Source organism: Pholis gunnellus (assembly GCF_910591455.1).
Source record: "Pholis gunnellus genome assembly, chromosome: 12".
NCBI classification, from domain to species: Eukaryota; Metazoa; Chordata; class Actinopteri; order Perciformes; family Pholidae; genus Pholis; species Pholis gunnellus.
The window spans coordinates 11696868-11720914 of record NC_136539.1 but is presented as its reverse complement, the minus strand read 5'-3'; the positions used below and the strand labels follow the sequence as shown (position 1 = coordinate 11720914).

Below are 24047 nucleotides of genomic sequence, written 5' to 3'. Positions count from 1 at the left end.
CATGACACTGAGAATGGCTCACGTGTATGCCTCCCTAGTGTAGATGCATTCCATGCAGACGTGAAAAACACTGCATTTGCCTTTTGAAAATCTGAGCTGTTAAGACAAAACACATTTCCAATCCCTTTAGTGGAGTGCAGCTATATCAGATTGGTTACTGCCATTATTAATTTGATTACCATCTTACATTTGATAGCACATGAAGTGGAAAAATGGGAGTAATGGTGAGAGGAAAATGCAATCTGGATGTCAGACAAGCACAAGCAAGCTGATCCTTCAAACATTACTGGCCACATCGTATCGATTTTTCATTCCTCACAATATCCCCTTGCCGTTAATAGCATTTACACCAGACTATCAATGTTTCAAGGAGGCCTCCCCTCCCCTTACAGTGCTGCCGGGATCTTCCAACCCACCAAGAGGGCACACTTGATGCTTGCCCTCCATTAGCTCCAGTTGCGGGTATCTACCTGAGAGAGAAGACATGGAAATTGACAATTTAGGCAAACATGAAATTGGCTTTAGCAGCAGTTTGGACCCAAAAACAGAGCAGCAGAGGTGAGTCTAATGCTGTTTCACTTCTTTATTTTCCCACGAACTCCAAAATGATTGAAAACTGAAACGGTCAATGATGAGCATTTACCGATTAGGATCGAAACATGTTCCACACTAATTTATATCATATTTTACAGAAATAGGTGTAGCAAATGAAATCTACTACACCAGCATAGATTGTGGACTTTAGGTTGAAAATGGATATGTGACATTCCAACTATATGAAATGCACTTTCAAAAGACATTTATCTTGTTTAGGACTGAGGTACTGTATAAATACTTAACCAAAACTGAACTATAACTATGTTTAACTATAACTATTAAAAAATAAATGCAGCTAAAAGAAATATTGCTTCTTTTTTTTCAGGACTGGGGTATTAAAACGAATAAAATTAACTAATTTCCGTGAAATGATTCCTAATTTAAATGATAGTTGTCATCTGTATTATTAGATGACTGAAATCTAAAATATTTTCCATTCTACCATGCAAAAACCAATTATCGTGCATATTTTCAGGGTAATAATTATCGTAATCCATGGCATTACAGATGATACGTGTTCTCACAGATGCTGGCTGATAAGCTTGGAGCCCAGCCTGCAGCAACGCAGTGCCTCTGATTCAAGTGACAACGTCGGCTTGGTGACCTTAGCAGCTTTCCATGGGCACATTGATTTTTCTCCCACATTACAGATAATTGCTGGATGCTGTGAAATCTATCCTCCCAGGCCAGCAGGGTGGAGCTTCTGCAGTGTGTTGACACGAGAGCAGCTATCTGATTTGAGCAATGTGAGATCCTGCAATCTCATTGACTGCGATTGACTTCTGTGTACTTCCTGTCTATATGGCACTATTGCCTGTTGGGGATTTTAGTGTTCTATTTTCCTGAAAGTTAATTGTGACCAAGAATATAAATAAATATACAATATAATATTTAAATATATATATATATATATATTATAAATGCTATTCTGAAAAAAGTTTCTTTAAGTTTTTCACTTTCATGTTAATGTTTGATTTAAAAAGCAGGAACACCCGAAAACACCTTTAATGATAATAATTGCTTTGTCCAACTCTGTTAATGACTTTCCAGCTTGCTTAATTAATTATGATTAATGACCTATTGGCATTCTTTGTGATGGCAAACAAAGATAATTGTCCCGATTCAAATTTGCAGCCAAATAGTCTAAATCACATTATTTTAATGAATGCAGCCGCCAGCTTTTAAAAATACATCTGTAACCTTTAGTGAGGGCCAAGAAGTAGCTCTTATTGTATTAATATGAGTTTTCCTGTTCTGCATGGAGCAAATCTCATCATTTTATGCAAATGACTGCATCTTCTGTTTGTTCTGCTCCATAAAGTAATGAAAAAGGCACTTCCTGCCTGTTATTATGTGAGGCACATATTTGCTTTAATGGACTGAAAATGAACTTGTATCTTTTGCATGCGGAAGTAGCTGCATCTTTTACTTTTGCTCTATTTGTTCCAGCCATTATTTATTATTTATTTTAGAGCTTTGGGACGTTTTTGTTACATTTGCCCCGTTTGTGTATTTTACTAACTCATCAGAAATTTAAATGGCGTGTGGCCGTCTTATAAGCTGTCGGAGCAACTTGAAAAGAAGCATGCAGCGTCACATTGTTCGAAGGAAACAAATGCACCATCACCCACGCACATGTGAACACTACATTAAATCAGATGAGTCTAAGAACACACACTGCCTATCACCACCATCTTAAGTCATCACTGTTTTGACCCTAAAAACACCCATGCTAAATGTGATTCTCGGTCGTGTCACACTGTGCAGGGTTATTTCACTGCGAACATCCCCCGTCTCCGCTCTAAGTGGTGCGACCTGTGTGTCACGGAAAAACAGGCCACTGATGCAGCGCGCTGTGTCCCAGGGGCGAGTGTTAGACCACATGATTGGATGGATTCATGTGCAGTATTTATCTCACAGAAAGGTCTGCTTTTGTCTAACCTCACACAGCTCTCCATTGTGGCCATATGGCCATGCGCAGCCAGTGCATATGCACGCCATTTGCACAGTGTACAAATGACTGAAACACGTTTACGAATAGCACGTTACTGTATATGGCAAGGAATGTTGTGATGAGAAGCACTGTCTTAGTTGTTATATGAAGCTGAACTTTCAGTTGTCAGAGGCATGGGATGTGTTATGCAAGCAGTTCTAGTTGCTTGCAGAGGCAAAGACACGTGCCTCGCTTCATAACTAATGGAAGGCTGTGTATGCCATTCATGCATCAGAGAGTCTGCATGCTATAATCCAGCGTGAATTATCATGACGTTAAAATGCTATGGCTTTATGGGAGAATGCCCTAAAAATAACTAAAAACAATACTTGATAAAAAATATGAAATATACTGTATTTATTAAATTAGAAATACACAACGACAAGCTGCATTATATGACAATAGATTGTGAGCTATTATTAATAATAAAATAATACCTAATGCTAGTGTACAACATTTGGGTTAAGGTCTAATTCTGTGGTTTATATAGGATTTAGGTTTGGCTCTGTTAAGGATGACAGTTGGCTGGCAGATAGTGATAGAGTTTGGATTACGGTTGAAGCTTAATTTTTAAGCTCTTCATGGATGATAAAAACACATGGCCTTTCCAAATGCATCGTACAGGGATCAGATTAATATTTCAGATACTGCAATTTGGTTGCTTACTGAAATGTTGTAAATAATACCATTGAGGTAAAACTCTGATGTTTTCGTTCAGCTGTTGGAAACACTCAAATATGTTTGAACTCCCCTGCTATGACTATGAAATATGGAAACACCACAGGTGAATTTGATTGTATTTTGGATGTTTTCCCCGACACCCTTGCTCATTGAGGCAGCCTGAACCAGCACAGCGACCCATTGGAGTCCAGCTGTTCAAGCATTGATCCCTCTGTGTTTTGTGATGCACTGGCCCGGAATGTGATGTTATTTCATTACTGAGGCAGAGGCGACAAGCTCGGTCTCCTCCCCCAGGGCATCGGCCACTCACTTGGACAGGGCCACTGTATGTAATCATAACTGAACGACTTAGTCAGACAAGCACAGTTGCCTATGGAAAGTCCAAATCAAGCGGGAAGAAACTTCTGAGTCAGGAGGAAGGACGGGAACACGCATCAGTGAAAGAGGCTTGAAAGGCCTGGACAGGAAAAACAGAAACAAGTATACTGCATTAAAGACCTGTCATCAGCAATGGACCCAGACGACAATGAACTCGGCATCTTCACTGTCATTCAGTGAGTAGTGTGCTGTGGATTGATGTTCTGTGCTTACTTTATAGTTCAGTCAGAGCTGATTATATCTCTGAGCGTACTGATGGTAGTTATTGCACAACAAGTTTGGATTGTTAAGAACTTCTATGTATTAGAAAGTAACAGAGACACTTCGGCTTTTCTCTTTGTTTGCCATTTTGAAGAATTAAATGGTCAATGTTGTTGTTTTTTTGAGATTCGCTGCCTTCTTCAAAATATTTTGTGTTAACAATTTTCACAATAACTCTTTCTTTCATATCTTCATACCTGAGTGACAAGAGCATGCTGAAACCAATGTTTGACTTTTTCACAGCTCCATTTCGACATGTCATGGCAGGAAAAGCACAGCTGTAATTAATAACTGCTGCTGAGTGCATTCCATTTAGATAAGTCACAGATCCTGTTATTTTGTATGCTCACAAACATGGCTTGGCTTTCTTAACTGGAAGAGGGCAATCGATAACTATATTAGCACCTGTGTTTATTCGGCTTTATTAAGTAACAATGTCTGCTGTGATGGCTGTATTCTGCTGTATTGTGATAGAGCAACAAATCCCAAGTTTGCATTTGGTATAAATGAATTAGACGTGTAGCAAGCTCATAGTCACGAGAAGGAGAGTGTTCTGGAGCTGCAACAATTAGTTAAGTTAATCAATTGAGAGAACATTTTCAAAAAAGTATTTTGCAATTTGTATTTTCAAGCAAAAATAGCAACATTAGCGGTTTTCAGCCACCCAAAGAGAAAGAAATATCGAAAATTTTACTGTTGGACAGACAAAGTCTGTGAAACTTGGTGGAACATTTTTCATTATACTCTGACATTTTTGTACGAGTGATATATTACTTAATCAGCAGATTAATTTATAATGAAAGTAATCATTAGTTGCAGCCATATGAATTTTTTTTTTTTACAAAAATTTGAAAAGTTTATAGTGCTACGATGGCTAGTGTTCATGGTGTACCCGGCCTCCTGCCCTGTGCATGCTGGGTAGAGGCTTCAGCCCGGCGCAACCCTGAACAGGATTAGCAGATGTAAGCAGGTTGAATGTAGGACGTGACCTGACAATGACTCGCATAACATTGTTTGATATACTTGACATGTGCACCAGCCATACAGAACTCTAGGTGTCAAATATCATGGCAGTATCCCCATTATGTTGGGATTTATTTTTATTTTTTTTAACTTTATCAGCAGGTGTAGTGAAACTAGCAAATCAAATCCATAATCTTTTCAAGGCATAGCATAACTCAGCCACGTAACACTTCACTTCTTACCCCAATTAGTCACACCACTGAATATTCATGGTAAATAGCGTTCAGATCTTTAAACTCCCCACTAAAGGCTGTTTAATTCACAGAATAAATCAACCACGGCAGGGGCATAATTAGTGTCGCGCTAACAGATCGGGAAAGTTCAGGTACTGAGGTGGCTCATCATGCTGACAAACTCACACAAACAAATAAAATGCGGATGGCACAGTTAAATGTGGTGTCTGAGGGCAGTTTGTGGCCGCTGGCACAACTCTGATGGAGGTCCAGGGGCCACTAATGCTAAGTTGGGATCAGAGAGCAGTGAAAGCTACAAAGACACATAAGCTCCTACTGCACTGAAGTCCATAATGCTGCCCAAAGTGGAGTGTAACACTTTACGTGAAAACATGGTCTCGCAGTCCTTTTCTGTTAACTGTTTTCATGCTTTACTTCAGAGCACTGACTGCATTTGTGCCCATGCTATCCGGCATGGTTAGCAATTTACGCCAAGTGGTTATGCGCTGTTCATTTTAGCTTTTAAAAGGCAAGCAACGTGATCCAAAGGCAGGACTTGCAAAATTTGAGCACTGCTAGGCTTTAAGTGGCAAAGTGTGCCAGAATGACTGAAATCAGCTGTTTTAAAGGGGACTCGGAGAGAGAGGAGAGTTAGGGATCAGCAGGGCAGCTGCGGGTTTTATCGGTCAAAGCTTCAGCCAAATAGTCTCCTTAGATCACGCTTCTCTCTGACCCTAATATCCCCTGCCAGTCATGTTGGCCTCTGGGCCACAAGCCCAAATGGACAAACATAACTGTCCAAAATACGCTGAGTCTCTCAGTACCTCCGCCACAGGACACCACGATTGCATTTGAAGCTAATTGTCAGACATGTTCCTCGCTCATCAGCGCATCATTGATGTCTTTTGTGTACTCCGCAAAAAAAGATTTGCCCGTTCCCTTCAAGAGATGTATCATCAGCTGAACTGTTTCAGTATGTGATTAACATAATGATTCTCTCCATTTCCTTTCTTTTAAAACACTTGAACGAATCTCTCTTCGCATTTTCAGAGACTTTAAGTAGGAACTTGAAACCTGTCAGAGCAAATCGTGAGCTTCACCTTTTTACCCATCTAGTTGCATCTTTTCTATGGCAGAAAACAAATCTGAGCCTGAGTGGAAGTGACAACATTCTTTATTGCATGTATCACTCTCAGCAAAGGCACATTGACTCACCCTGCAGAGCCTTACAAGTTGTGGCATTTTAATATGGGGTGGTTGTTATTCCACTGTGGAAGCAGTAGCACATCTTAGCTTATAGTTCCTCAACTAGTATTTGTATTTTACGTATTTGTATTTATTTATCCATTACTGCCTGACATTTTTATTGATTAGAGTGTTTATTATTCTGTCAAGGCCCCAGCGGAGATTCACACTGAATATAAATAAGGGGGGGGAATATCACCGTTTACACTTTTTAAGTTGTATCATTTTGACTCTACCGTGGTGTGAATGAACTAGTAGAGTACTGTTTGTTTCCACAGTTTATTGCCATTTTGAGCTGTATTTATTGATGACAGTATATAGCTGTATTCAACCAGCTTCGTCTAGCTGTGTGTTTTATGAAGGCACATCACAGAGCAGGATAACAAAGTAAATTGTCTGTATGAAGTTCCTGTTTATCAAAGCTGTCTGATCCACCTGAAGAAGCGTTAAGCCTCCTTGGATCAGACACTATAGGCTAATTGGCTCTTGGTGGTTTTCGACAGAGGTGCCTCACATGTGGTGTTTGATTTATGAAGGGGGATTCTTCCTCTTTGAGATAATAGACACGTGGTGATTCTTCATCTGGAGATGGGGCTGAAATTGGAAGTTACCATTTGCAGAATTATGTCTGGTTTTACATTTTCAGGATCCTCTTGCTCATTTATCAGTGTACCATCAACCCTGACATGAAATAGGAACTCTCAAACAAATACAAAATTGGACTACATCTTGAACTAGATGGAGAAAGATAAGAACATTTATGGGGATGTATTTCGATCTAAAAAATTATATCACTATTAGATACTTAAAGCATCCATTATTAACATGCAGCTGACTAATTGAAGCCCCCATCTTCTCCCCTCTGGACTTTGACTAATCACACAAATCGTATTATCTACTATGGAATTCTATTCAGCACGTAGCGATCTAACAACCCTGATCTTCTTTTGCCGCTTGTTGCGTCACCTCTGTGTTTGTTTGTGTTGGGTGGATTGCTAAAATGTTTGGAGGCCTCTCATGAATGCCCTCATTGAGGGGAAAAGCATTTAGCAGCTCAACTGTTTTGAAAGGTTAAAACAAATGCAGTGTACAGTATGGGCACCCTAATGTGCAGCTGTGAGGCAGAGACCTCAGCTGGGGAGGGGGACACATTAGATACTCCTGTCTCTCCAGCTGCTCTCGCTGCTCCTCTGTCGCTGGTGCACTCACATTATGAGCACATCATGCAGCGTGTCTCGGTCGTGTCATCTCTTTCATCCTGTTCAGCCTTTTTCCTGCTTTCTGCAAGCCACACCACATGGTTGGGGATTGATGAGGCTAGCCTTTGGGGAATTCTTGGAGGCTGGCTGCATCCTTTAGTAGTAATTCTTGTGGCCCTTGCTACCATACACACACTCGAAACCCTCTCGCATTCCTCTTCCCTCTCTCTTCCACTCTCATCTCCTATACTACCATCGCCACCCCTGTCCCTCCCTCCCTCTCTCTGCTTCTGGCTCTCTCTGCCTCTCTCCAAAGCTGTTGTTACTGCGCGGCTCCCGCACATCATTCCACCGCGGTGGAAATTAAATGAAGGTGGCTTAACGCAGCTAACAGAGGCATGCTTTGAAGGATGTAACCGGGGGAAGCTGCTCTGCCAGATCCTTTTCCATGGGCTGTGGATTTGCGCTGCTGAGGCGAGGACACAGCAATCACTCAGCCATGCAGAAGCCCAGACAACAGGACTAATCTCTCCACCTGACTTGTGGAAGCGCCACTTTTTTTTCCTGAATTATTTATTCCTCGCTGCCAAAGACAGTGTGGTACAATGGAGCCGGAGTGAAGTAGATGGTAAATTTGTAGCTTTGACTGCAGTCTGCAACACATATGGATGTGTTCAGCTTTGTGAAGATGCCAAAGCTGTCAGGGTGAGTCCTATGGATGCTGCTATGTATTTGCCCGTCTGTGTATGTGCCTGTTTGTTCTCTAGTAGGTGGTGTTTTGTGTCTTCGTGTAGGTACAATTTAGAGAGTGAAAACAGGACCCACATGTGGAACTGGGGGATTCAAAATGCTGAGTTATTGATTGCTCAAGAGAGCAAGTTTGTGCAGTCATGTATGATGTGGAATGAATGAGCAAGTGAGGTAGATGGGAGTGGGGTTGGATGCAGAAGCGGATGCGGTTGATGCATCTAAACTGTCTGCATCTAAGTTCATAAATGTATTATACTGCAGACAGTAGTCATGGTTTCTTGCTTTATGTGGTGTCATGAAACCACACGTGTTCTGACACACTACAAAGATAAACTGCAGCTGTTTCAGATTTTAAATCACTTCAGGCAAAAGGGCCACGGGTGATGCTTACCAATTCACAGGAGAAGTGCGAGTCATTTTCAAACATCATATTTTGGTTGTATAACGACAACATATCTTCTTTACAATCGAGCTTGATCTTTCTTTGGTCATTAGTATTCATTCTCATTTAATATAAATCGTCAAGTTCACATTCCTATGGCCAGAACAGGAGGATGAACACTTTGACGTAGAGGTTTTGAAAAATTGCAGTTTGACGATAAAATATAAAGAAAAAAAATGACATTGGAGTTTACATTCTTATTCTTATGGCAACTTTGAGTGTAGGAAAGAACCGAACATGTGGTTTGTGTGTTTTTTTGTTCTCTTTACAAGAAGCATTGCCAGGTATTTGGTATGTGAAGTGTACGTTAAATTAACATTGAGGAATTAATTCATTGCCAGGGCAGACACCTCACCTCAATGGGTCTGCTAGATTGAGTTGATCTGCCCCAGTGGACAGTAATCCTCCTCGGGGATTTGGCTCCATCACAAACACCACAGACCACTGGTGGTGGGAACAGCTGATCATAAATGGGAATGAATAAATCAGATACTGTGTGTCACAAGAATGCACATTCAGTGCATTTCATTTCAATTATGAGTCATCAACAGACTGCATTGGATTTTTTTTCATTAGTTTTTTTGATTAGACAAAAACAAAGACAAGAAATTACAGCAATTTACTGTAGAATTGAAGCATAGTATTGCACATCAGTATTACGTTTCTTTCTTGCTTCCTTTTTTAACGTTCCTGCAGTAAATCAAGCATATAGCAGGAATTTTCCATCAGATAGGACTGTTGTTTTCCAGTTAGTGTCCCTTCACGGCATTTATGATGCGGCTCCCAGTGGACCACCAACGTCACTGACTCCTGTCACTGTTAATAATGCCCCGAAATGCTGTCCCTGATTATGAGTTACCACTGCACTGGTGTTTTTTTTTATCTTGCTTTCTCCCTCTAAGCTGCCAGCAAGAATTCAAGTCAGCAGAATGCTGTTTTGCCAAAGCTAAAGAGAAACCCACTATGTATTTAGAGATGTACAAGAAAGGGAACGTTTACCCTCATTGTCTCTTCCTCCTACCTCCCAGATGTGTCTGCTGTCAGAAACAAAAGCATCCTCTTGCTTTCATTTACTTCATTGTTTGTTGTTTATAAATCGAAGAAAAAAAGTCACATTTGATGTTCTTTTGTTGAAAGATAACAAACTCTCACACTCCGTCTTCATGTATCTAAAAAGCAAGTTTGAGTCATTTGACCAAAGTTAAAACAGCTCTATTTTGATCTTTGAGTGTAGAACATTGGCTTAATTCAGCTGGAAGTGCTGTTACACTTTAATACTTCCTGGTGTTAGAGATGGTTTGTCAACAAAAACATTGTGCATGAATATCACGCATTAATATAAATAGTATCAATTACTGACTCAATAGAGTTGCTAAACTGTGTGTATGTGTAGGTGATTAATAATAATTATAATAGATTTCATTTGTATAGCGCTTTCAAAGGTACTCAAAGGCACTTTACGTGGTAAAAACAGAAACAATAAAAGCAATATAAACAAAAGAGATGACATAACAGTAAGGAACACAAACAAAAATATACATAACTAGCATCACAGGTTAAAAGCTGATTTAAATAGATGAGTTTTACTTGCATGGCATGCATTCAAAACAGCTCTGGATTATTTCTTATTGTGTGATGATGACAGCTATTTTAAGTCAGCATTATGTAATAGCTGTGTTCATTAAATGTGTTTGTGGAAACATTTTTCTGGATGTCTTTGGCATGAATATGGATATGGTAGAACAGTTAAAGCTAATTTAGTTGAACTGCATGACTTCCTTCCTGGCTGTGTTTTTCTGAAAAAGAAAATCTATTATGCACGCCTTTGTTCGACTTGTTTTCACTGCAAACTTTTTGCGCAGGAAATCACTGGTCTGGACACAAATTGATTAGCCTAAATGTTCATCAGAGTACACAAAGACCAACAGATCTGACATTCTTAGCTGTTCAAATCAGAGACTCTCCGGGAAGAGTGGATCAGAAATGGCTGCAGGGTCAGACATGGGAGCCAGCTGGCTGGTGGACGAGGTCTCAGGCAACCATTTATTTTGCTCTGTCCTTTAGAGCTTTTAGCATAAAAGCAGCGAGTAACACAATGAAGTGAAGGAGAATCCAAGTCTAGTTCAGTGCCCGCAGGGTAAATTCATCACTATATTTGGTTGATGTTTTACATAGAGTACTGCGGAGCAAAGGAGGCCTGGGGAAGATGCGGAGTACTAATGAAATAATAATGAAAACACTGATGTCTTGCATTCGTTCTTTTTTCGTTTTTACATGTGGTCTAATGGGAAATGTATCGTGTGTATTTGCATGCAATCGCACACATTCATTTCTGCAATAGGTGCTGCAGCAGGCTTTCTGGTGTCTTGCTGTTTTACAGGTAAACTATAGGTGCGGGTTGACTGTGAGGTTAACTTACACCCGGTAAAGCAGCAGGAGAATCATAGCGGGTGGCCAGCTTCCCAGATGCTGTTTCCTTCCCTCCCCGAGGAGATTAACTAACCAAAACCCTTTTCTATATAGAGGCACCGGAGAGCTGCTCAGGATAGTGCAGTTGCCCATGGCAACAATATCAGTGCTTCTAAAGACAAACACAGATATATCATATTCAGTCAAAATAATGGGGAAAATAGACACTCTTATTCTCTAGTGAGTGTTAGTACTAATTCTAATCACACAGGCTGGTTTGATAGGGAAAGTGCTTTCTTGCATACCAGTGAAATATAAGGAAAACACAGTGTTTCCTTCTCTGATGTCTAATAAACACAATGTAAAGTGGACAAAAAACTGTCACACGATGGGCAAGAACAGTAGCATGAAATTGAGCAATTTAGTGTTACCACATGGTCAGCGATATGTCTGAAATCACTAAGCACAAAGTAATTTCCAGATTGGATCGTGTTCCACTGTGCCGCCTGATGACCAAAAGCATCAGAGCCGAGGTCGGTGGTCGAAGAAGTCAAGCAGAGGGCAGATGTTTTCTGAAACACAAGGCAGTGCGTTTTTTGTTTTTTTCCATTAACAGGATGGAGGCGGTGTAAAAAAGGAGTGGATGAATAAAGCCTTTAATCAGAGAGGTTCCTCTGTGTCTGAGCACTCCTCCGCTCTGCTCACTCCCCCGGCCTCCTCCCTGGAGATGGTCATCTCATCTGGTGTCTGGTCTCCACAGGTTTCATATCCAAACAGAATCACATTAGCGGTTTATCTCTGCGTGAATGTCTCTGTTTAACTCGAGAGCACCGCGAGGCGTGTATTTAAAGTCACACTTGAAACCCTTCACTCCCTGTCACACGAGGAGAGTGGAAGAAATGCGCTGTATTTGTATTCAACTTTGTGTGTTCAGCGATTTGTAATAACATAGACAGTGGACTGGCGGGCGCAGAGATTATTACTGATTTCACATCCACAACATGCAGTGGAATCAAGAAATTCGCAAAGATTTTAATTATTCTTTCTTTAAATATGTGTGTTGTGACAATGTGGTTGTATTTAGTGTTTATCTGTGTTTGTATTCATGCGGAAGAAACAGAAGCTGAGTGTTAAACATGTGAAAATAGCCTGTTAACACATTCAATCCTGTGAGACTTGATCTCTATATTCAATCACACACATGACAAACTTTCTGCACTGGACGAGAAGAAATGTGATGTTTGATTGATGATGGCATATGTAAAGGAAAATTGAAATTATGATGGCTCTCTGAACCTGTCTGGGACGTTTCTCGGTCTCTCGCCAAGTGCATTGTGGGAAGGAAATGCTGAGCCTGGTACTTTGTCGATGATCACGTAAATGTAAAAATGTTACCGCTTGACGCAATCTCTTCTCAAAGAAAACACCTCTTGAAAAATTACACTTGTTTAATTCTCAATATGCGTAATGGCAGGCATGTGGCACCAGAGTGTGGTTTCATACAGCCAACCCTCATGGAGATGGTCAATGTAAATTATTCAACCTAGTGTCTGTGTTGCAATGTGCTCTTCCTAGCTGCGGCTTGTCTATAATGGATAGTTACTCCCTACTTTAACCGGATTTCAGCCTTCATAACACACCAGAATGCTTCTCTGTAACTAGCGTGTATTCAGAGAGATGAAAGCGAAAGTGAACTACTGTGATAAACCAAGGATCACATCGTTCATGCAATTTTTATGAAGGGCTGAAAAGTGATCTTTTCCCCCATCTTGCAGACAGTACAATTCAACTTATATCTTCCTCATTACTGATAAAGTCAGATGACAGACTCTACCACTGTACTGCACTAAAGGTCTTTCAGTAAAATCGTGTGCAGTCTTCCAAATTTAGATGATACAACCTTGATGCTAGTTGCTTTAGTAACAAAGGCTTACACTTGCATATAGTTGCACTTGCACTATGAGTCATTTTTCCTTTTCTGTTTGTTGTTAATGACTGTTAAAGATTACATTTAGTTGCTATTAGCTTCAGGTTGCTACGGAATAGTCAAGTAAGCAAAATATATATCATATATATATCAAATATCAATATCAAATATATATCAATATCAAATATATATATATATATATATATATAAGAAGTCACTATTCATTTTGTAGTTTTAGTGCAATGTATCCTGAAAGAAATTACATTTGATTCCAACTTTTCGTTCTAATTGTCCTCCCTCTGACTCTTGGGAAACTGTTCATGAATTGTGTAGCATGGCTTGCCAACTTGACGCTTGATTACTTAGTCCGATGCGACTGTGCAGGCATCATTTATTAATGCTAGCTGAGGATCAGTTTCACTGTCCACCAGTGCGAAACCTTTTCAGCCTCTCTGTAAGTCGGAGTGCTGCGACTCAATGGCATAATGCACCTCCCGCCTGCAGACAAAAGAAATCAAAGATCACAGTACCAATGACTGTGCCATTAATACAGACACATTGTTGCTGAGTGACAGAAAATGGAATTTGTGGAAATTTTCAACTCAGAAAGATATTTTGAAGGCACAGCATCTAAAACTGTAAGTACAATATGCACCACTACATTGTAGACCTTTGGAGAAATGTCATTGCCAAAGATGTAACTCTGCAGAAATGCTCTCATTATAGAAGAATATTAATATGCTAAGATTCTATGACCTTTCATACATGAAACACTACTAAAATGTGTAAATCTGCGACCTCCAACACTGCTGATGTTAACACGGCTGTAAGGTTTATCCCAAAGGCTGAAATGGAGGGCACAATAGGACTCATCAATGAGGTGAACATGGCTCCAAAAATGTCAGACAGTATCCAGCTGTGTCCACACACATCTTTTGAGCTGCAGGAAATGTGTTCTAAATATACACCACCGAGGCCCGCTCCCAGCTAATGTACTGTAGGTCAAATAAATCCATATCCATGTGGAAACACTAATATCCACCAAACACACCATTGTGCTGGGAGAGAAAGAAAGATGACTTCCTGTGTTCAGAGCCCAAATGTAGTTCACAAAAGAAAAACACAATTTTCAGCAACAGCATATGCCTTTTTTTTATGAATTAGTTATGACTTAATGCGTCCAGTAGCATTTAGGCTGTTGAACCCAGAATACAGATCAGCTTAGGTTGCATTATTTTTTTAACGAAATGCCTCACTCTTGCACTGAATAGCTTTACAATAGTTTGTAACCTTTCTCTCAGCTCATACATTGTGTTGACGTGTTTGCAATATTTTATTAATACCTCGTGAAATGGGCACGTGCGCCCATACAGAGAGATGTGTTCACGGACGCACACACACACACTAACACACAGTCTCATGCAGATACAAGCACCCTGCACACAAGTTATTATCATCGGTACAGTAACTGGGGAAATGTTTAGAGGGAAAGAAAGAGGAGCTTTGAATAATGAATGCGAAGAGCCCTGTTACACGGCAGACAAGCCTTTGAAGTGACATAACTTAGTGCCACCGCTTTCATAGCATCACCAGTGTGCAAACAGAAAGACAAAGATAAAGGGAAGACAAGAAGACACAGAAATCATTTAACCAATTACAGTTCTTCTAAATACCTGCACTCTGCCTACTTGTAGCACAGGGAAAAGGCTACGGAGAATCGCGTTTTGTTAGAATCAGAACATCTTTTGTTACTAAGAAAACCATGGTCTTTCATACAATAGAGTACAATGAATTGTTTCGTGAACGACGGTTCTTTTCTCTGATTAACTTCATCAGATCGTCTTGGCATTGAGCAAATCAAATGACCACTTTATAAGAAAATTCCTCGGGGCTTCTTTTATAAATAATATGCTGACATCAACCATTTTCATGCCTCTCAAAGCACAAGATTGAGGCTTGACAACTCCGCCTGTGTGTCTAGCTTATGTAATTAATTTGATTTGTATGCACCGAGTGAACTGTGGCTATGGAACATTGTTTATCACGCTGGAATCAGACATCCTCTTATCACTTGAATTGCTTCACATCAGCACACGACTAATTTATTTCTATTATGATTTAAATAATGACACAAATATTACTTTTGGATTATTTTAGAGCGGGATTAACTGATTGGACATATAAACTCTGAGCTTGATGTTCTAGGTGTTACGCATGGTTTTGAATGAAACCGCACGCTACGATATAAAGTTGATCAACGCTTCATTTCTCATCCCTTTCTTCCTTTGCAGCCACAGGACCAAATCCTCAGGCTGGCCGCCCCCTTCAGGGACCTGGAGTGCATCACAGGGACCCCCCAATGGATGGGACATGGGTACCAATAGAGAGGGGCGTGACTTCTACATCAAGTAAGTGCCCTGTGTTTAAAACCAAAAAAAAACAGAAGGGGAGCTTTCTCTGTCCCAGATGTTTCAGACGCGTTACCAACCTGTGATTATTCCAGCCACGTCACTGCCTCCACACTGTCTCCATCTGTGTGTTCAGAATACTGATTCTCTGTTCCCTCCACTGCTGCGCACACTCTGCCCCTGCCTGCTCTCGCTCTCTCTCTCACACACCCACAACACTCCTCATGCAGTCTCCCAAATGCAGAAGAGGGCTTTTGAGAGTGTGTGCCCGCTGCCGCCGAGGAAGACATTCACCAGTGCAGGGACTTGTTTTGATCTGAGAGTCTGCACGTCCCCCAGAGGATGCTGGGTTATAGTGTGTCATCAGCGTAATTGATTCTTTGCAATTGGCACTTCTGGATATCTGTACAGGCAGGTAAAAGGAAACTCTGCACTGGTTGTCTATATGGTTGTGTGCACATATTCTAATGTAGTGTTTTTGCTAATGTTATCTGTTCTGTTGATTCAGCTGGGCTTTCCTTTATTTTTATCGAGATGTGTAATATGCATTCATACTAGAACTGAAAATATTGTTGCGTTCATGAACCCCTGTGCATACTAGATTCTGACTGTTTTGCTAAAGGTTTGCTCCTTTCATTTGCTCACAAGATCGTCACTTATTCTCATTTAACATTCATCATAATGCAACAACGTCCACGGTATTTTTGTGTCATAGATGCAGCTCTCTAATGTGAAAAAATAACATCTGTGTACTTGCATTGTATACGGAATAGGAGGTGGGTACTTGTCACACATGGGTTAGAGCATGAGAAGCGTGATGTCAGAGGAGTTATATAAGAAGTAAGGAGCGGTGAAAGTGCTGGATGCAGTGAGTGTGTCTGGATGAGACAGATCATGGAGGCTGTTTTGGCTCCATGGCGTTCTAAATTTGAGGAAGACTTATGAATAATCAAGTGTTTCTGTGACTGTCCACGGTCATCTGAGTCTGTCAAGGCTCCATGGTGCTGATACTAAATTGTTGTATTTCTCAGAACACATGTCTGGTCGGCGTGACAGGAGCACATGAATAAAGCAGTAGCTATTTAATATTTACACTGTGACACAAGGCATTTATCTGTGTTTTAGTTTAGAGATTTCGAGCGATTGTTCAACAAGAGTAGATAAATATTGGAAAAATGACAGATTTAACAGAGACTTCCTCTTCGTCGTGACTGAGAATGAGATGGCAGGATGGCAATTTCTTTTCACAAAATACACAAAGATGTCAAAGTGAAATGAACAGTGGTGCCATCAGTACTTAAATTGACTTCATTAAGCCACATTTACTAGGAAACAAAACACATCTCTATTTGGTAGGTTTAGAAAATTCACAGCAGCCAGTCCCCTAAAAGGAGGAGTGACACAGCAAAAAAATATGCCAAAATGAACTCGCTGTGATTGCGTTATTTAAAAAAGGATTGCGTTCCACACAGGACAAACAACCGCCTCAGCACCAACAAGTTGTGAGCTGTGTCAGAGCAGCATTTCAGAACGAGAGGAACAGGATATTGCTTTTGGTAACGAGCTTACTCCACTTTGTCCAAAATACACTTTTAGGAAACAACACTGAAAATAGTCGTTTTAGTTTGTACAGTGACAGTCATGCCAGCATTTCTTGCTACTCCTTTTTGTTCATCTTGTTAATTGTATAGCTCCCAGTGCGGCTTCTGATTGCTGTATAGAGTGTTGTGCAGCTACACTAGCAGCTAATGAGCATGATTAGGGACCATTAGATGCATGGCTGTCTGCACAATGGGAATCCAGCCATGTTTAGCAGGTGGCCGTGTAGAGAAGGGGACAGTATACTCTCCCTGAATGCACAGGTCCATATGGTTTTGATTTGTGCACAATCTGCTGAGTTTGTCATTTGAGGGATAAAACTGACACATAAATCCAAACTAAATGTGTCTTAGAAGGACCTTCAGAAATATAAAGTGATAGCGTTCACTGTGTGGTAATGAGTCGTCGTTTAAATAGTTGTCGACATACTGAAACAGATGCCTTGTTTTAATGTTGGGGGGACAAGGGTGAGGACAAAATTTAATTTTAAGATGCATTAGAATTAACTATATAATATATATATATATATAAGTAATGAGGGGGGAGGGCTCTCTGTCTCTTTGTATGGAGGCTTGAGTGTGCCACTGAACTAATTTTGGACTTGAATCTTTATTATAAAATTTGATATTTACCAGATACATTTAGAAAACTCTTTGGTACATTCAAATGCCCGTTGTGTTTAGTGATACAATTAAAAAGCCCTTTGTAAAAATGGTTAATAAATGCACCAATTAAAAAACATTTAATGTTCTGGGCCTCTCGCTTCAACTGGCAGTAACGGCCAATGCCACGCCGGACTGGGTGTGGAAATACTGAAGTGGGTGTGTTCTGAATATTTGGCTACTCTCCAGTATTATCTAAAGCCTCTGGATACCTATAATATTATGCTGACACGATATGAGAAAAACATCATATTTTATATTCAAAGACAGTAATATGGGTACATTCCTGTGTACAGGGTCTGAAATAAGCAAGTTGGTAGACTTGTGCTGAGGTTTCATGTATTTATTGTGTCTGTATGAGTCTGTACAGCATTTCCCACCCTCACATGTGTCTGCAGTCCTGTACAAGACAACACATATCCTGCCACTTTCATGTCAGATAAATATAATTTCAGGACTCAATCTTATTTTTAGACATGGATATTTGTTAAACAAGCCGCCTAAGGAAACCACACCTATTTTAACTTATTTGACACAAACACGTTTTCTTATTTTTAGAATGATGGAATGTGGGGGTGCGTTCCAATACCCATATTTACATACTATTTAGGAAGCCAGAACATTTTTTAGTTTATCTCAATACATTGAATGCCAAATGTGGTATGCCAAAAATACCTTGATTTATGCTGCATCAGGTCGTATTTTGCAGTATGCAAGATGCTTTTCAGGCTTTTCTGACCCACAATCCTCTGTGCAGAGGAAGATATGTCAAATTGACTGAGTTAGGTTTAGGTACCTTATGTTTAGTAAAAGATCCTGGTTATGTGTTAAAATAAGTACTTTGATCCCAGTTAATAAGTTATTTCAGTAGTAAAGTGGATGTGTTGTGTGGCCTTCAAGACTGCAGATAGATCCTTCTTGAAGACAACAAAGCTTATTTCTTTAATGAATGTCTTTATCACAAAAGACGAATACAACTTGAACATTTAGTTATAGAGTTCCTGTCCATGTCCTCCAAATACTGGGCCATGAATAAATTGATAAAGATATGTTGACAGCACAGCTCGTTGACTGTGATGGATATATGAGCAAAGGGTTGAATGTCATGGCGCAGTATTATGATGAAGTGGTATGTCCCAATTGTATGTATACTGCATGCAACAGAGCATACTTTGTAAGGGCAGGACAGTAAGTACTAAAAGTGAAAAGGAAATTTGGAACGCAGCCAGTTTTTTCTCCTAGATGACCTCGGGGACAACCCACTCAGCTCATTATTTTCAATTAGCTCCACCTTTTTAGTCTTGTTACTGCAGGCTTTGCACATGCTGCTTCCCGTCTTTCTGCCTGGCCACACACTGTACCACACCGCCGTGAAATTAGAGGCTTCTGTGTGGATTTCACCAATTGTTAGATACATTTTTAAATGGATATTCCAAATTGATGTTAAATTAATTTCAATTTAACTCTTTGTTACTCCATTTTACTAATATGCCTCGCTGTCAAACCCTTGTAGTTCCTACTCTGTTTTTTCAATACTTTCACTTATCTTAATCTCTTTCAATTCTTACAAGAATTAGGTTCTGAAAGTTTGTCAAAAAAACGATCCATATACAGTATAAAGTCTAATATATCTGCCAAAAACAGCCTCAAACACTTCCATTCCATGCAGTAAAAATAAAAGATGCTGTTTTGTCTTTTAATCAGCCTTAATCCAGACGTTTTACCAAACTCAACAATGGAAGTGTTGTATTTAAATAAAGAGCATAATATCTTAATTTCAAATACAATATGTGTATTATGTCCTCTGCATAATACTCAGTACATATTTTAATAGCTTGTAAGTATTATAATGTAAGTCTTAGTTCGCTGTAAAAGGTGAAAGTGAGACCATCAAAGAGATCAGGTTCACTTCTAGTTCAGAACTGATATGAGCACAAAAAAGCTTGTCATCGTTTGTGATCTATTTAGCAGCTACATTTGGTTGTTGGGGATTATTTAATTTTTTTGTGGTTTATAGCTCTGGGAGAGAATTGTTGAATCCTCCTCATCACTTAGCTTCGACCATCTTGTGGAACATGTTCTTTTTTGTTTTTGTAATATCGGGATTGCGATTGACAGATCTCTCTGTGTCTTTGTGCCATAGAAGATTAATTGTTAGTATTTAGTGGTGAATAGTCCATGTGTCAAGAATAACTGTGAATTACACACTGTCTGCCCACGGCTTTAATTAACCAACATTGTTGGCACCATATGGAGCTGCTACTGCCTTTGCAGCCAGAGAAAGTGGAGAAAAGCTGCAGAACTCTGATCACAGAAGATGTGAAAGCACATACAGTGTCTGCATCGTCTTTTGAGGTCAAGAAGAGAATAATAACTGTTTTGAAAGGACAAAGAAAAATGCGTTGATCAGGTTAACTGAAATGGTTTAAATAAGGTACAGACCAGGCAGGAGATTTCAACAGCACACTACACATCGTACCGGTCCTGCATCATTAGTGTGGCAAAGCAAAAGCCTATTCTATAACACATACCAGTATGAATACCACAGACAATTGCAACTGCTCTTTTGTAAAGCACACAGTGGATATCTGCAATGTGATAATACAAACATCGGCTCCTGATTACCATCGCCCACGTGTTCTGTTTTTGCAGCATTGCACTAGTTCCTCATTTTAAAACAATATCTTGCATCTTGTCTTTAAACATTTTGGGGATTTAGTGTAAACAAGGTAAACAACCATTTTATGTGCAGTTAGTGGTTACATCTATTGCTTTACATCTTTTAAGAGATTTTTCCTGAGCTGCAGTTGTCATTGTCTCTTGAAGATAAACTCTTTTTATTAGTTATATTCGTTCAGCATTCCTATTTTAGAGCTGCAATGAACAAGTATTGTCCTGATAAGAGAACATGCACATTATTTGTATTAATCATTTGTTCTATAACATTTCAGACAATTGTCATAAATACCCATCACGAGTTTCCCAGAATTATTGTAATATTTAAGTTGAAAGTGTAAAATTTGACATTTCCGTTCTCCTTGATACACCAACAGTGGCTACACAACACTGGCCATTAAAAAGCATTGCTTTAAAATGTGACAAAAACAACCAGCAGGGATGAAGGGAAACATGCTTTTTATTCTTCCCACAGCCACGTCTCCCAGAGCAGCTCTCTGGATGAGGTTCGTCTGGACGGGGACAGGTTTGTGCCACCAGCGCCCCGGATGGTGGAGATGAGACGAGACCCAGTGCTTGGCTTTGGATTTGTGGCAGGCAGTGAGAAACCTGTGGTGGTCCGTTCAGTTACACCAGGTAAAGTGCCCCAGCTGTACAGTGAGCTCTAATACAACAGTGACTCATCCCATCCATGGCCATTATTAACACATTCCCAGAAGCAGATGAGATCCCCCTAAAAGTGAGCCAGAAAGGTGTAATTTACATGGATGATTCATTGATTTTAACAAAGATCAACGAGTAAGCATTCGTTAGAGACCTGAGCCAGGAAACCAAGACAATCGAGAAAGATGGCATGACTGTGCACAGCTTGTACCACTTAACTCTTGTTTGGTTTGTGTTGAAAGGGGGTCCGTCAGAAGGCAGGCTGATCCCAGGAGACGAGATCATGATGATTAATGATGAGCCAGTCAGTTCAGCACCCAGGGAGAGGGTCATTGACCTTGTCAGGTATGACAACACACTCAGGTGAGATGTCACTGCCTGCTGTTGAACCTGTTGTTGATAATTGTATAGTGGCCATTTAAAATAAATGTTTTGGTTTTCATAATTTATTGTAGATTTAATGCTTTTTTCACGGTTGATGTTTTTTTTAGGTGTCTCATTAAAGATATAACACTAATACAGCTGAGTGGCTGATTGTGGGGGTTTGGTATGACCTGTGCGCCATTAGTGTGGCCACTCCTTCACAGCTCCTTTGGCCTTGAATGGGGTTGACCTCTGCAGTAAAATTCTGCACTTCGGAGGCAATGCAGAGCTGCCAGGAGCATCACTGGGACACAATGTTCCTCGTGCTACCATCCACCATGATGCCCTAAGCATAAAAATAACTAGAAGAAAACTGAAATATTTCCAGATTTCCCTAAACCAGATTTTTTGTTTCTGGTTTTTTTTGCAGGAGTTGCAAGGAGTCCATATTGTTGAGCGTTGTTCAGCCATACCCAGTAAGTTTCTCCATCCACCATGAGTGAAAGAGAGTGCATTCCAATCGGCCGTTTGTGTGTTTGAAACTGTTCATTTTGCTGACTCCATGAAAGCAAGTCTTTACTCATGCCATAATGTGCTTTTGTTGGCACTGTATCAGTAATGCCTCAGCTGAGTGTTACAGCCCCACTGACTGAAAGGGTACAATTGCTGCAGTCATTTCAAGTCTTCTCATGTTGTAGCGTCAGATCCTCGCAAGACCTCAGATGAACCTGCCACATCAACATTTACTGGAGTCACGGAGCACCAGATGGTTGTGAACAAACAGCGCCGGCAGCATATATTCGGCCTTTCTTTACAGTTCACAAAATAAGTCAGTAGAAATGTGAATTATGCTTGTATTCCCTCCAAAAATAGATCAAATCAGAAGAGCATGCTCATAGAAAACAACATTTCTGATGTTTCTCTGTACACCATGACAGTCATTTTGGTGTTTTCCACTATGCAACATTTCCATGAAACTGTAACGTCTGTCATGTCATTTCTAAATATATCCATTCATTGCGCATTTAAATGAATCACTTTGTTCAGTATCATAGTGTTTAGAGGCTCATCATGATGAGCCACTTAACATATTGCTAAACCTGAAAAAGGATTTCATTTGCGAAAAAAAAAATGGGTGAAGTATTCCCAAGCAGCTCTTATAATCCAGCCTGTAATTGCTTCCGTTTACCAGGAGTTTCTTTGCAGCCTCAATGACACACCGGCAGTGAGGGCGTCCTCCTCTTATGCCCTTACACAGAGCCTCCCTAATTGCATCAGCACTGAGTGGAGAAATGGGAGGTTGTCATATTTCAAGAAGGGAACATGTCCTTGAATTGTGTGAGCTGAGAAAAATGCATGACTCATCGATAAAAGACCTGATTGTCCTTTAAATCCGTTTTTTTTTTCTTCTTCTTCTTCTTCTTTCCCTCCAAAAGTCACCCAAATCGGCATTCATCAGCGCAGCCAAAAAGGCCAAGTTAAAGACTAATCCTGTTAAAGTCCGCTTCGCTGAAGAGGTTATCATCAATGGCCAGGTCCCCGTAAGTCACACTGTACACTGATTCATTCGGTACACATCAAGGTTTGAACAGCGGCAGACTTGAACTCTGAAAGTGTGCGTAGAGCAGAGTGAAAATATCAGATATCCCGAAAGGTAAAATGAAGACACAGATGAGCAAGACATTCACCTCCTCCTCTTATTTCTTTTCATCTCTGTAATGAAATAGAGAGCGTGTGGGTATGATTGACAGAAAAAGAGGGACTCTCTCACAGCTTCCCTGATTTATCAGATGTGTCACACAGAGAAGAGGATTTTTAGAGAGCAACCACTAAGTAAGAAGACTATCAGTCATATCCTCTGAGCAGAAAGGACAGCATCGTACATAATACCAGAAAGATGCGTCAGTGGGTTACTTTGTATTACTTTCATTACAATTTTAGCCCAATGAAAAATGTGGAAACATACATTTTAAGAAATAGTTTGATATATTCTAATTTGCTTTCTTGCTGAGAGTTGGATGAGAAAATCAATATCACTCTCATACAGTATCTAATATGAAGCTACAGTCAGGAAAGCTTAGCTTAGAATTACAAACTGGAAGAAGGGGGAAACAGTTCCCCTGCATCTCTCCAACGGTAATACAAAAATCTGCCAACCAGCACCTTTTAAAGCTCACTAACTATGTTGTATATTATTTGTTTAATCCGTACAAAAACTTGTAAAAAAGGACAAGTTGTGTTTTTACAGGGGATCGTGTGCCGGACTATTTCTTGACTGGGAGCAGTAACTTCCCTGGAGGCTTATTGTCACTGTGAAATATGACGTGCTAATTAGGCCGATTCTGTTGCCTACAGAGCCAGGCTAGCTGTTTCCCCCTTCTAAACGTTTTTATGCTAACTCTTAAGCTAACCATTTCCTGGTTGTAGCTTCATAAATACCATACATAGAGTGTATCAATCCTTTCATTTCAGCAAGAAAGAAAAATGTGGAACTACTTTCATTTTCCTTTAATCCTCAGACTTTAATATGGAGTTTCTTGAATGTGCAAGCATTTTCTCCTAAGGGTCTTCTAATTACAGCATTTTGCTCTAATGCAC

At 40.0% G+C, this 24047-nt stretch overlaps 1 protein-coding gene across 1 annotated transcript in view; it reads left to right on the top strand.

Moving 5' to 3' along the window:
* Window positions 1-212: 212 nt before the first annotated feature.
* The window catches only part of LOC306703757 (FERM and PDZ domain-containing protein 4-like), a gene marked incomplete at both ends in the record, with an annotated part of 32554 nt that continues 8719 nt past the window's right edge, over window positions 213-24047 (top strand). The window contains 8 exon segments of the mRNA XM_079169824.1: window positions 213-224; window positions 342-480; window positions 483-558; window positions 15370-15486; window positions 20899-21059; window positions 21329-21431; window positions 21880-21925; window positions 22886-22990. Of these exon segments, the coding sequence (XP_079025950.1) occupies window positions 213-224; window positions 342-480; window positions 483-558; window positions 15370-15486; window positions 20899-21059; window positions 21329-21431; window positions 21880-21925; window positions 22886-22990 (759 nt within the window).